We start from the raw sequence: 14735 nt of genomic DNA, 5'->3' as shown, positions 1-14735 counted from the left end.
AGAAACATCCGAATAACATAAATTTAGAAGAAGGATACAAAATCAGTAATTCTTGGATGCCCATCATTCATAGTTCAAGACATACAGACCACAACATAAACACACGGGCCGCAACCCCATTACATAACAGCGCGGGCAAGCCCCCACTACCTGGCTGTGACATAAACTTTCCAGAAGCCTCGCAAGACAGCCAGGGCTTACGTCAGCCAGATAGGCTAGGATATAAAAGGCCAAGATCAAGGCCACTCTAGTAGTGTAATTTCTGCCTGGGAGACTGATTACCTCGGATCGAGTAGGGGTATTTCAGTCACCTTGACAAAGAATACTGCAATGTATTCGAAACGTCGGCAAACTGTACGTGATATGCGTACAAATACAACACGGTTCAACCCGGAAAATAAATTAAATAATTCTTCACACCGTGGAAGCTTCACTTCTAAGATAGATGAAATCATATTTATCTTTATCATGTTTAACTTTTTCCTCCACAAACATATTTAATTCTCTTTCATGGGCCCCAGAAGTGGGTAGGCCAGTTGTCCCAACCATAAATATATATTTTTTTGGGAATGATAGATTATAGCCCTATAGTACTATGATCTTTCTTTCTTTCTTAATCAGTTTATCCTTCAGGGTTGGTTTTCTCTCGGACTCAGCGAGGGATTTCACCTCTACCACTTCAAGGGCAGTGTCCTGGAACGTGAGACTTTGAGTATGGTGATGCGACTGGTGAGGAGGGCCATTACCTCGTCCAGGCGGCCTCACCTGTTACGCTCAACAGAGGCCTTGTTGGAGGATGGGAGGATCGGAAGGGATAGACAAGGAACAGGGAAGGAAACGGCCGTGGCCTTAGGTGCCTGGAGGAGAAGTAGGAAAATACGAAAAACCACTTTGAGGATGGCTGAGGTGGGATTCGAAACCCTTCTACTCAGTTGACCTCCCGAGGCTGAGTAGACCCCGTTCCAGCCCTCGTACTATTTGTTTTCAACTTTCATGGCAGAGCCGGGAATCGAAACCGGGCCTCCGGGAGTGGCACACATTAACCACTACACCACAGAGGCGGACTAGTACTATAATGCTACCTATATGTTTATGTTAGTGCTGAAATCCGATTTCTTACTTTACTAATGCTGAAAGCCCAAAAATGTAATGTTATTCTTTAATAGGGGAATCAGTCTAGAAGGAAATGTTGAAAGTGATGTGATATATATCCAGGTTCGTTGTTATCCTAATACTATGGGTTACAGTACATTGCACGTATATAAAAGACGCCACTTACAAACTTGCTTGTTATCCGCGAATTTCTGCGGCCACAAAAGTCACTATTTTTCAAGAATGATGACATTTACACATGATAGATTGTCTGATTGTGCTGTTTTGAACCTTTCTTCTGTCATTTTGAAGATATTCGCGATCATGAATAATAAACAATCGGCTTTTAGCAACAGCTGATGCACAACGGCTGGTAGAGCTCCATGCGGTACTGGATCGTGACATCACAGCGCGCCGCTTACGTCAGAGGCCGTTTCACTCGCCTTGCGGAAAGGCACTATTAAATATTTTTTTAATGGTAGAAAACAAGGCAACATACCACAATGTAATACGTTTACGTACTATTTCATTGGTGTACTTTTCAAAAAAAATATTTTTGAAAATGATGCATGTTCCCAATTGAAGGAATAGGTGACCATAAGGCTGTAATAATGGATGCAGGACTGGTACCAAAAAGGCTTAATAAGAGGGTCACACAAGACAAGAAATTGTACAGAAAAACTAAAGTTGATGAATTTGGGACTTACCTTAAATCACAATTCAGTTGTTGGATAAGTGAAGGGAGTAATGTGGATACACTCTGGGCTAAATTTAAAGGAATCATTTGGGAAGGAGAGAAGAGATTTGTACCTGTTAAGAAGGGTAAAATTACCTCAGACCCTGTTTATTATACACGGGAAATAAGAAAATTAAAAAGAAAATGTAGAATAGTAAACAGGAAAATCAAAGAGGCTAGGGAGAATAGAGAAACTAGAAAACAGCTAATGAGGGAACTGAATAGAGTGAAAAAGGAAGCAAAAGAGAATTATATGAATGGCATTCTTCAAGAGGGTAATGACCACAAAGGGAAATGGAAAAAAGCTGTATTCATATATTAGGAATCAAGAAGGTAAAGGAATCCAAATCCCTACAATGGTGGGAGAAGGGGGTGAACACTATTTAACAGGTACTGAGAAAGCAAACCTCTTTAGTAGGGAATTCAGTGATTCAGTAGAAGATTGTCAGGACTTGGAAACCATAACAGAAAATAGAGAGGGAGAGACACATAGGGAAACGAGAAGCTTCTCATTCACAAATGAAGATATTTTCAGAGAAATCCAACTGCTTCAGCAAGGAAAAGCAGCAGGAAGTGATCAAATTACTGGGGAGGTATTAAAGACAATGGGGTGGTACATAGTGCCTTATTTAAAATTTCTCTTTGACTATGTCATAAATAATAGTGTAATACCAAAGGAATGGAAGGAATCTATAATAATACCAATTTATACAGGAAAGGGTGATAAAAGGAGACCAGAGAACTACAGACCAATCAGCCTGACCAGTAAAGTTTGTAAAATACTGGAGAGTTTAATAGCAAAGTACATCAGAGGGATATGTGATGATAAAAATTGGTTCATGAGGAGCCAGTATGGATATAGAAAGAAATTTTCTTGCGAGGCACAACTGGTGGGATTTCAGCAGGACATATCAGATCAGTTGGATTCAGGAGGCCAGTTAGATTGCATAGCCATAGATCTTTCCAAAGCCTTTGATAGAGTGGAACATGGAATATTATTAAAGAAATTGGAGGGAATAGGATTGGACGTAAGGGTTATACGCTGGATAAGAACATTTCTAAATTCAAGGGTTCAGAAAGTCAAAGTAGGAAATAATATATCACAGGAAGATAAAGTTTGGAAGGGAATTGCACATGGTAGTATAATCAGTCCGTTACTTTTCTTAATATACGCAAATGATTTAGGGAACAATATAACATCGAAAATAAGATTGTATGCAGATGACATAATTGTTTATAGGGAAATAAATAACATTGAGGATTGCTCAGAATTACAAAGGGACCTTGACAGTATCCAAGAATGGGTTGAAGAAAATAATATGAAGATTAATGGAGGCAAATCAACTGTTACAACATTTACAAACAGGAGCTTTAAAACTGAATTTGAATATACTTTGGATGAGGTAGTTATCCCAAAAGATGGCAAGTGCAAATACTTAGGTGTGAGATTTGAAATTAATTTGCACTGGAAGGGTCATGTGGATGACATTGTTGGGAAAGCATACAGATCGTTACATGTCATAATGAGGCTACTTAAAGGATGCAACAAAGAATTAAAAGAAAAAAGTTACTTAAGTATGGTTCGTCCATTATTGGAATATGCAAACAGTGTTTGGGATCCTCACCAAGAATACCTAATAAAAGAACTAGATGGTGTGCAGAGGAAAGCAGCAAGGTTTGTAACAGGGGATTTCAGGAGAAACAGTAGTGTATCAGAAATGTTAAAGGAACTTGGGTGGGAAACTTTAAGTAAGAGAAGGGAGAAAACTAGACTTATAGGATTATATAGAGCCTATACAGGAGAAGAAGCATGGAGAGATATCCGTGAGAGGCTTCAGTTGGAAAATAATTATATTGGTAGAACTGACCACAAGTACAAAATTAGAAGGAATTTTAGCAGAAGCGATTGGGGTAAATTTTCATTCATTGGGAAGGGCGTGAAGGAGTGGAACAGTTTACCAGGGGTAGTGTTTGATCCTTTTCCAAAATCTGTACAGATATTCAAGAAGAGAATAAACAACAACAGAGAAAATAAATGAAATGTTAGAGGGCATTCGACCAGTGCAGGATATTGTAAATAAAAAATGTGTGTGATTAAATTAATTCCATCCCCTGGTCTATGGATTTTGGACAGCCCAAGTAGGGGACTGCCTGTAGAGGTGAAGTACAGTGGGGACTTCGAGGGCCCTGGGACCGCTACGGTAGCTGTGAAGGCCCTTCAGGAACTCTGAAAAGTGGTGGCAAAAGGGGCTCTGGTTAAGACGCAGCAGGTCGTTATGCTACTTATGTTCCAAAATGGGTAAAATATAAATATGTAAATAAATTCAATGTTAATTTTAATCTTATACCAGTTGTATATTATTATTAGAAGTAATTTCACATACTGTATATGAGTTGACTATGTTTGTAAGATATTATAAGTAGAATTTTGTAAACAATATAAATTTATTAAGGATGATGTGTGTGTTTAATAGAACAAATTATTAGCGTAAATTGTATAATATTGTATTCTAGGAAAATTTTCTTCGTCTCATGTTAATTTAAAATTTAGTGCTTGACAATAATGTATTTTAGTGTACCATTTGCCACCAAGGTAGACACCTCATTTGCAAATAAAGAGATTTTGATTTTGAACAATCACAATTATAAACCTAGAGTTTCCACCTAATCAATACTTAATTTATTTTTGATGTATTTAATACATTTAGCAGAACCAGTTTGGGCCTCTATTAAAGGTCATCTTCAGCTGCTGAAGAACCTTAATTTGATAAAACAACATACAATAATGTTAAAACACTACTTATTTCTAAGTTTAAATGATACAATTTGTAATAAAAGTTGCATTAAATTGGAGTTATAAAGGTTTAAATTATGTCTAAAAGGTCATTGGTGAAGTGTCATTTCACGAATATTTGACAAATTGTATGTTTGTATATTAAAACAGGTACACATTTTGGCATGTTTCAGGGGATGCAAGCAGTTGGTAAAATGAGTTAAAGCTTCTTATCACTATAATTGGGTGCTTGCTGCCCTCAGATTTGTCTTGTGGATTTAATTGTCCAATGTTAGGAGGTAAATGTGAGAACATCCCTTTGAATTTGTCTGCGTAATTTTTGATCTGTTTGAAGCCGGCAATGGGTTGTATAGGAATATTCTCCTGTTGTATCCACCCGGTCACTTGCTTGCTTGTCGCAGGCACGTACTTGTATTAATATAGAAACATACAATTCATCAAGTGTTTGTGGATGGAGCATCAAGGCCATACCAGTGACACTTCACAAATGAACTTTTAGACATAATTTAAACCTGTATAACACCAATTTAATACAACTTTTATTACAAATTGTATCATTTAAACTTACAAATATGTAGTGTTTTAACATTGTTGTTAGTTATGTTGTTTTATCAAATTAAGGTTCTTCAGCAACTGAAGATCGCCTGGAGTTTCCATCTAATCAATACTTAATTTATTTTTGATGTATTTAATACATTTGTCAGTATCGGTTTTGGCCTGTGTTAGATGCAATTGTTGTAATGATCAATATGGGGATAATGAAGTTAATAAACTACAAAGGTTGAAACAGGCAAGTCTATCATTAAAGACTAATTGTATTGTAAAGGTGGAATATGCTTTACGTCGCACCAACACATGACCATACTGTAGAGCATTTGCCTGGTGTGAAAATGGGAAACCATGGAAAACCATCTTCAGGGATGCTGACAGTGGGGTTTGAACCAGCTATCTCCCAAATGCTACTTGACTGCTACGGGATGCAAACCGTGCAGTACTTGCTCTGTTAAAATGTTACAAAAAGTAGTGTTATGGAACAACGCCATGACAACTTGAACTGTGCACATTTCCTACTTACACAGAAGGTGGCAACCTTGGGAGAACACATCATGCGAGATCTATCATGACAGCTGACAGAAGCCAGCCAATAGCAACACAGAAAATGGTTGCAAGTACCAGATTTACAGAGTCTCCATTTTAATTCTTCTATATTAGAAAGACTTCAAAGTTGGTTTGGTGAGTCCTCTGGCAAGCATCCAGGAGTGATCTCTCCGATCTGCTGTTTCAGATATCATAAAATGTTATTTGTCTATGATACCAACATCTGAACCAAGTACCGAAGCACCACCAGGATTTATGTCAGGAGCAGCATTCAGCCATAAACAGGTCTAAGTCCACATGTGCAACACAGTTCGCACTTATTATGTCATCAGGGTGTGGGAAAAGCAGTGGAAGAAGTCCCTACTATTGAGTGCGCCGGGCTGAGTGGCTGCGCTTGCCTTCTGACCCTAAGTTAGCAGGTTCGATCCTGGCGCAGCCTGGTGGTATTTGAAAGTGCTCAAATATATAAGCCTGGCAGTGTTCTCCCTGGGACCTTTTCAATGGGTGCACCACCCGGCTAGATATATACTGGTTACATTATATTATTACACATTTGAGTCGTTGAGCGCTCCAAATTAAAACGTAAATACTGTAAAACTGTTTATTTAAATTATAAATCATCATTATTGGCAGCATAACTGCATCAATTATATCAGAGTTTAAAGGTTTCGCTTGACTATCGCGTACTGTCGTGTGCGAGCGGTGTCTGGATTTCTGTGGAATCGCATACAGGCACTCCATTCTGCACGTCGTCACAAACCCGTATGGCACTCCACAGCAACTGAGTGATAAGTACTGGAGTTACATGAATATTATGATAATTGTTGTTTTAAAGGGCCTACCCTAATAGTACGAAATGAGACGACAAATTAAAAGTCCAAAATCCTCCAATGACCAGAATTCAAAACGTGAGGGAGAAGAATGAATGGATGGATATGAATTTAAAACAATCAGAGGAACCGGCCCGCAATGCCTCACAGTCACAAAAACTGACGTAAAACAATAGTATTACTGACCAAGGGCCTGCTTCTATAGCACCAGACTGAACCAGCCAGAACCATGGTGTCGCTCATATAGTGGTAGTCTACTAATCACAGGTACTGTAAAAGCCTGCAACGCACTCTTCTGCTACTATTCAAAAACCTATTTTGTACCTAACATAGTGGTACTACGAGCAAGTAAAAGCAACCCATGATGTTCCCCGCGTGGTGGTACTAATTACAAGTAGTCGCATGGTTCTAATTCGATCATCCCTTGATCACCTCTTATGACAGGCAGGGGATACCGTGGGAGTATTCTTCATCTGCGTCCCCCTCCCAGAGGGGGTTACATGATTATGAACGAGCAGTAGAACACTAAGAACACTAGAAGTTCAAAATACTCTGTTGTATCTTTTTGTCATATTAACACTAAAATACAGTAGTTCAATTTTTAGAGTTAAAGTTTACCTGTCTGATGGTATTGTTAATGTCCTGAGGGGTATAAATTGAAATATATTCATTCCCCACCTGGCTACTCATTCCTGCCACCCGGCTGACGAAAATTTCTGGGGAGATCACTGGCCTCATGTCGGTAGCTTTACTGGCACATAAAAACGGTAAAGCTTCCGTACACTGCGTGCGAAAGTGAGGTTAGACATCCAACATGGCGTGACATGGGCGATGTCACGTAACACTCGGGAGGCTTGCCAACTTTCGCATTCTTAGTGTCAAGACCAGAGCTTGGCCTGTATTTGCAAAGATAGGTTAGAGCTGCTAAATTACTTTTTTTCTTCTTGCCATGCGGGCAGTATCCGCCGCGGCCATAGTTAAGAGCCTCTCGAAGGGGCTCTCATGACAGAGCTTGGCCTGGATATGCAAAGATAGGTCACAGCGAGGTAGGAATTCATGGTTCTCTTACTTTTAGGGAATATGGCAGCCCTGTACTTGCACACGATGCGAGCTCTGTCGGAGACATTAAAAAGCTTGTCTGGTGAATAGGAACTCTTCGCGAACATTAGCCGCCCAATAGGAACACAGCACATGGTCGCTATCATCTCATTTACACAGTCTCAGTTTTAATTCTTCTATATAAGTAAGAATACGTTTTGGGGCGTGATGGTGGGTTTCTGGCAAGCATGAAGGAAGGATCTCTCCTTTCTGCTACTTAAGGTATCGCACATCATTCTTATATGATTTTATCATCCCCAAGTCTGCACACCGGGTACAGAAGCGGCACCATAAAAACTCCTGTGGGACTAAATTCTGACACCTCAGCAAGTCCAAAAACCATCTAAGTAGTTAGTGGGACGTAAAGCCAATATTATTATTATTATTATTATTATTATAGTCTAAAGGGGTACAATTTCCAAGTCATCTGCCCCTCATAAGGGTACTTATCGCTACGAAAGTAGAACCATGATATTTGTCATGTTGCGGTACTAATCAAAAGTAGCATAGACTCGTGGTATTCCACACACTGTGGTACTACTCACAGATAATGAAATTCAGACCTATGGTGTTTCGCACATCGCGGCGCCATTTGCAGGCAACGCAAACCTATGGTGTTCATCACGTAAGTGTACAAACCACAGGGTCCCACACTATCCCGTGGCATTCCCCATATAGTGGGTACTAATCATAGGCAAGCCAGAACCAAGGTGTCACTCATATAGTGGTAGTCTACTAATCACACGTACTGTAAAATCCTGCAACGCACTCTATTGCTACTATTCAAAAACCTATTTTGTACCTAACATAGTGGTACTACAAGCAAGTACAAGCAACCCATGGTGTTCCCCGCGTGGTGGTACTAATTACAAGTAGTCGCATGGTTCTAATTCGATCATCCTAATGGTTGCCCCTTTTAGTCACCTCTTATGACAGGCAGGGGATACCGTGGGAGTATTCTTCATCTGCGTCCCCCTCCCAGAGGGGGTTACATGATTATGAACGAGCAGTAGAACACTAAGAACACTAGAAGTTCAAAATACTCTGTTGTATCTTTTTGTCATATTAACACTAAAATACAGTAGTTCAATTTTTACAGTTAATGTTTACCTGTCTGATGGTATTGTTAATGTCCTGAGGGGTATAAATAGAAATGTTATCATATTCATTCCCCACCTGGCTACTCATTCCTACCACCCGGCTGACGAAAATTTCTGGGGAGATCACTGACCTCATGTCGGTAGCTTTACTGGCACATAAAAACTCCTGTGGGACTAAATTCTGACACCTCAGCATCTCCGAAAACTATCTATCTATCTATCTATCAATCAATCAATACTGATCTGCATTTAGGGCAGTCGCCCAGGTGGCAGATTCCCTATCTGTTGCTTTCCTAGCCTTTTCCTAAATGATTTCAAAGGAATTGGAAATTTATTGAACATCTCCCTTGGTAAGTTATTCCAATCCCTAACTCCCCTTCCTATAAATGAATATTTGCCCCAGTTTGTCCTCTTGAATTCCAACTTTATCTTCATATTGTGATCTTTCCTACTTTTATAAACGCCATTCAAACTTATTTGTCTACTAATGTCATTCCACGCCATCTCTCCACTGACAGCTCGGAACATACCAATTACATGTCATAAACCTCATTTTAGGTCCGTATTGAAAATTTTTACAATTCAACAATGATAAAGGCGTTTTAATTTGTTCCACCTATTCAATACTTATATTTTCACTTATAGTGGTTACATAAATAGTTTCTTAGTTACATGGGACATGTTTCGCCCTCAATTAAGGGTATCTTCAGCCTAAATACAATCATCAACAATATAACTAAATTAAAAGTGGAAGTTAAAAGTTTAGTCAGACATTAAAATTCAGAACATAAAAATGTGAAAAGTGATACAATATATAAAGATGCTAATGGAAAACTGTCTTATGATTAAACTGTAATCTTGTCGGAGACTAAAACTTCTATTAAAATTCTAATTAAAAACAGTTCATATAAACAATTAGTGGAAAACCAAAGTGGTAATAATATAAAGCCAACGACATGAGGGCGTGAACACAAGCATAAACTTGATTGTCATGAATACAATCTTTCCAAGGCCGCTGATGAAATTCGTCAGCAAGTGAGAAGAAGCATCTGTTGAAAAATTATAAGTGGCCCTTAGAAACGGTAAGTAATAAAAATGGCTGAAACCTTGCCAGAAAAAGTCAGTAGATGCAGAAATAATGTTTTATGTAAGTAGAAGTTGTTATTTGTTATCTACTGTTGTGTTGATTGCTGCCCGTCTGTTGGCTCTGAGTTTACAACACCAGACACCAGATATGATATGACTAATGATGCCCCACATGGGTGGCGAAACATGTCTCCATTTTAACGATGTTTAACTAAAAATGTTAACATCCTGTAACGTATTGAATAGGTTGGAGTCCAATAAATTCTTATATTATTATTGAGATTCTTTCAATACGGAAAATAATATGATTTTCATTACTTGTAACACACTCCAGTGCCGTGAGAAAACTTTTGCATCCATTATATCATTTCTCAGCCATGATTCAACTCCTATTACAATAACTGGTAAATATATATCTATTATTAAATTACTTAATTCTATTCCTTTCTTTACAATACTTCTACAGTTCAACACTAACAATTTTATGTCATCCCTACTTGATTTCCAGTTCCCTGTTCCCTTATCACCGCTCCCTAGGCCATCCCGTTTCCCTGAATGTACCTCCCTATTACCCTTCCAAACAATTTTCCTAACTTATACATACCACTGCGGTTTAAATGAAGGCCATCCGAGCGCAGATCCCTATCTCCTACCCACCCATTAGGATCTAGAAATTTCTCTCCCAGTTTCCCACATACCCACTCCATAGTCTCATTTAAATCCCCAATCACCCTCCAGTCAGTATCCCTCCTACACAGTATTCCACTAATAACAATCTCTGCTTTCTTAAACTTCACCCGTGCTGCATTTACCAGATCCCACACATCTCCAACTATGTTGGTACTTATATCAGCTTGCCTTACGTTGTTGGTACCAACGTGAAACACTACCACCTTCTCCTTCCTCCTTCTTTTCTACTTTCCTCAACATCTGCCTCAACCTAATTCCTGGATAACATTCTACCCTGGTTCCCTTTCCTCCACACACTTTCCCCACACACTTTCTAAGTAGTTAGTGGGACGTAAAGCCAATATTATTATTATTATTGTATAGCTGAATATTTACATTGAGGTATATATATTATTCCCATTTGCATAATGTAAAAATAATTATACAAACAGGGGTGGAAACCATCATCAAGATGGGGATGAAAGATGAAATGTGCATGGACCCTCTGTTTACTGGCATCCCTAACTGCTGTCCATCTTGGATTCAGCAAAGACAGCAGACAATTCACAGTGAAATATGACAACAGCCTTCTGGAAAAGAAGACAGTGGAATATATTTTTTAACTGAGATATTTGATCTAGAATGAGGGTACACGAACGAATAGTATCCATGAAATTTCATTATAATTTTTGTCATAAATGGAAGATAACCGGGCAAGTTGGTCGTGCGGTTAGGGGCCGTGGTTGTGAGCTTGCACCCGGGAGATAGTGGGTTCAAATCCCACTGTCGGCAGCCCTGAAGATTGTTTTCTGTGGTTTCCCATTTTCACACCAGGCAAATGCTGGGGCTGTATCATAATTAAGACCACGGTCGCTTCCTTCCAATTATTAGGCCTTTCCTATCCCATCATTGCCATAAGACCTATCTGTGTCGGTGCAACGTAAAGCCACTAGCAAAAAAAAAAAAAAAAAAGGAAGATAATAATTGCTTTTAAGCAATTTTTTTTTGCTATTGGCTTTACATCGCACTGACACGTATAGGTCTTATGGCGACGATGGGATGGGAGAGGGCTAGGAGTTGGAAGGAAGCGGCCGTGACCTTAATTAAGGTACAGCCCCAGCATTTGCCTGGTGTGAAAATGGGAAACCATGGAAAACCATCTTCAGGCCTGCCGACAGTGGGATTCGAACCCACTATATCCCGGATGCAAGCCCACAGCCGCACGCCTCTAACAGCACGGCCAACTCGCCCAGTTTTAAGCAAATTAAGAGTAAATTAATAAATATGATTATTACTAGAGAAATATAAGCATACATACTTGCTACATTACAACTATGAATTTTACTACGTCAAAGCGCTTCACTATGTCATTTGTTCATGTAAAACTTGTGTGTGTGAAGTCTTTGCTGACTTAACTTCTTTGAACTTCTTTGCTCTGCTTGATGTTACTTGGTGGGGCAAGTTGCTGACTTGTGCTTGTAACTCATTATTTAATATAAGTATTGGTCCAGGGATCATGCTATTTTTCTTTCAACAAAAATCATTTTTGTGTTATTTACGATATTCTTTTAACCTCCATTTTCCCGTCTGAACTGCCTGCGCTAGTCATGATGAACAAAGATATTGAGAATTCACAGACACAGCACTTCCATGCATTGGTGCTAGTCCAGGACCTCAGGAAGGAAACAAAGGACTGTACGATGAAGTGGAATGCCACAGAAGTCGCTGTAGTTACGTACCAATATTTCTCTATTAATAGTGGTATTTATTAATTTACTGCTAATTTTACTGTTGATTTGTATGAAAGCAATTATTATCCTCCATTTAGGACAAAAAATACAACAAAATTTGATGGTTATGATTCGTTCACATAACTGTAGAATAGCCTAATACCTTATTTTTCATTACAAAATAGCATCAAACCTTCATCAAAATTGTACCCTAGTTCTTTATACCAGCCTATGCCATAATAAGCAAGTTCTGCATTTCATATTATAGGCCTAAGCTTACTGAACAATCAGGTTAGCCATACCTCTTCATCTGAAATATCCTGCAACTCCTTGGGACAAGCAAGCTGGAGAATATCATTATCACAGTCAGTAACAACCCAATCAGAAGGTACTTCACAATTTGATGGTTCTTCTTCTCCAATTATGGTAATTGCAGGGAACTGCTGAGATAATGAAGCAACAATGCAACGTTGTGCCGAACGATCAGCCTCAGTCTGCAAGTCGTTTTTTCCCTGGGAAATTAAATAGTATACAATATTATACTAAACATTTGAGTTAAACGAAATATCTTTTAACATTCAAATATAGATAACTTACTGTACCTATCAACATCATGCCGGCTAGTAACCCTAGGAAATCGTACAATATAAGGCATTGCTTCCAAGTAACACCAATAATTATTAACATTACCTTCTCAACAATCCCAAGTTCTCCTCTCAGCATCACATCTCTAATAATTTTTCCAGCACGTGCGGCTACTTTAATAGAGGAAGCAACTAGTCGGAGAATTACAGGAGCATTCTGAGCCATGGTTAAAGTTATCTACAGCACTGAAAGAGATAAGCAGGACTTAACAGAACAAACGCGCCAAGGCCAGTGCGGCACTTTTACTTTCAAACACTGTGACAAAACAATTGTAAAGCTAAAGTCCTGACGTAGGAAAAAAAAAAAGGAAACAAAATACGTGATATCCTTGAGCACATGCTGACTAGCGCGCACAATGCAGTCATGAAACCATAATCAAGGTGGTATCTACAACACAGCAACACACGAAGACAATGCAGCAGTAAAATAATTAAATACGCAAACAGCTTTCAATTCCGCTGTCATTAGTAAGAACGGTCAGGTTACAGACACAAATTCTTTAAAAAAAATTCTTCCAACTAAACAAGGAAAGACAAAGCGCATATTTGCAAATAAGAAATGCTCAAGAATGCAAGAACAGGTTGTGGGGAGAGCGAGACGAAAGTACCCGGAGTGTACAATCCTCAATCCTGGACACATCACATATAATAGTAGAGATGGGCAAAAAATAACATAACAGTTATTTTGGAACTGTTCCAAACTCGGAACTGGTCTCTAAGTAAACAGTACGCCGGAACATCCTGTTCCGAAAGAACAGTGTTCCGTATCGCTTGCACTCGGCGGGACTGGTCTACCAAAACCCTGTCCGGAAGGAACAGTGTTCTGTATCGCCCTGTTCCATAAAACTTAACTGATATTATTAGAACTCATAAAAATATTTATTGGTTAACCAAATTCTGTTTCATAAAGGTGTATACATGACTAATAAAATGTCTTCACTCATAATATTAGTTAATTAGTAAGCTGATCCAATTGGAGGTTAGAATCGGTTTGTTGCACATGTTCTTGGTTTGTGTTTGTTCGCAGCAGTAGGCTATTGCTTGACTACAACTGCATATTAATCCATATGTTCAATAGGGTCACTTGACCAAGGGAGGTTGGATAGGATAGATGGAAGTGGCACAAGTAAGTGGGACTCAGCTATGAGCCCCGTGGTCGCCAAATCACGCTATCAACTGTATAATTCTAAATTTGGTCCACATATGAACATTACATTCAAGGAATGTTTCCCATACCGATCAGCAAATGCTGGTTCATACGCACTTTGTGCATCAATTTCTGGCGTTCCACCAAGTACTCCACAAACTAAAGGAATACCGCCAAGTTCAGTGAATATGACAAATGCAGCACTTCGCCATAGTCGGCTAACCAACATGCGACATCATGAGGAAGGGTGTCATCTGGCGCTGACATAACTGTGCAGATTGTCGTTTATGAAATACCATGTATATCAGAAATAGAATGCTACTGTGTACCACTACCTAACCAGTTCAGTGCAATCTGAAGCTGCTGTTTTGGGGTTAGTGCTTCATTCCTTGCATTCTCCTATCAAGCACATATTCAGATGTTCTGTAATCCGACGTAAATCTCTCATTGTATTCATATGTTTGTTTCCCACCAGTGCATTCGCTCTTCACTATTTGAATCAGAGTCAACCCGTTCACTGATCTTCACAATTTTATGCCAAAATATTAAAATACCACTCACTTTGCTTTTTCTTGCTATTAGCTTTACGTCGCACTGACACAGATAGTTCTTATGGCGACGATGGGACAGGAAAAGACTAGGAGTGGGAAGGAAGCGGCCGTGACCTTAATTAAGGTAAAGCCCCAGCATTTGCCTGGTGTGAAAATAGGA

At 39.1% G+C, this 14735-nt stretch overlaps 1 protein-coding gene across 2 annotated transcripts in view; it reads right to left on the bottom strand.

The window, feature by feature from the left end:
- The window catches only part of LOC136863902 (3'(2'),5'-bisphosphate nucleotidase 1), a 129361-nt gene extending 115753 nt beyond the window's left edge, over positions 1 to 13608 (bottom strand). Inside the window, exons 1-3 of one of the 2 annotated variants that reach the window (XM_067140312.2) lie at positions 13486 to 13608; positions 12924 to 13063; positions 12536 to 12745 (exon numbers count right to left, since the gene is read on the bottom strand). In XM_067140312.2, coding sequence (XP_066996413.2) covers positions 12536 to 12745; positions 12924 to 13043 — 330 coding nt within the window. In that variant the 5' untranslated portion in view covers positions 13044 to 13063; positions 13486 to 13608. The other variant, XM_067140313.2, reaches the window with a different exon arrangement.
- Positions 13609 to 14735: the final 1127 nt, after the last annotated feature.

Source organism: Anabrus simplex, chromosome 2, assembly GCF_040414725.1.
Source record: "Anabrus simplex isolate iqAnaSimp1 chromosome 2, ASM4041472v1, whole genome shotgun sequence".
Lineage (NCBI taxonomy): Eukaryota > Metazoa > Arthropoda > Insecta > Orthoptera > Tettigoniidae > Anabrus > Anabrus simplex.
The sequence above is the reverse complement of the archived record's forward strand: the minus strand, read 5'-3'. Positions and strand labels throughout refer to the sequence as shown.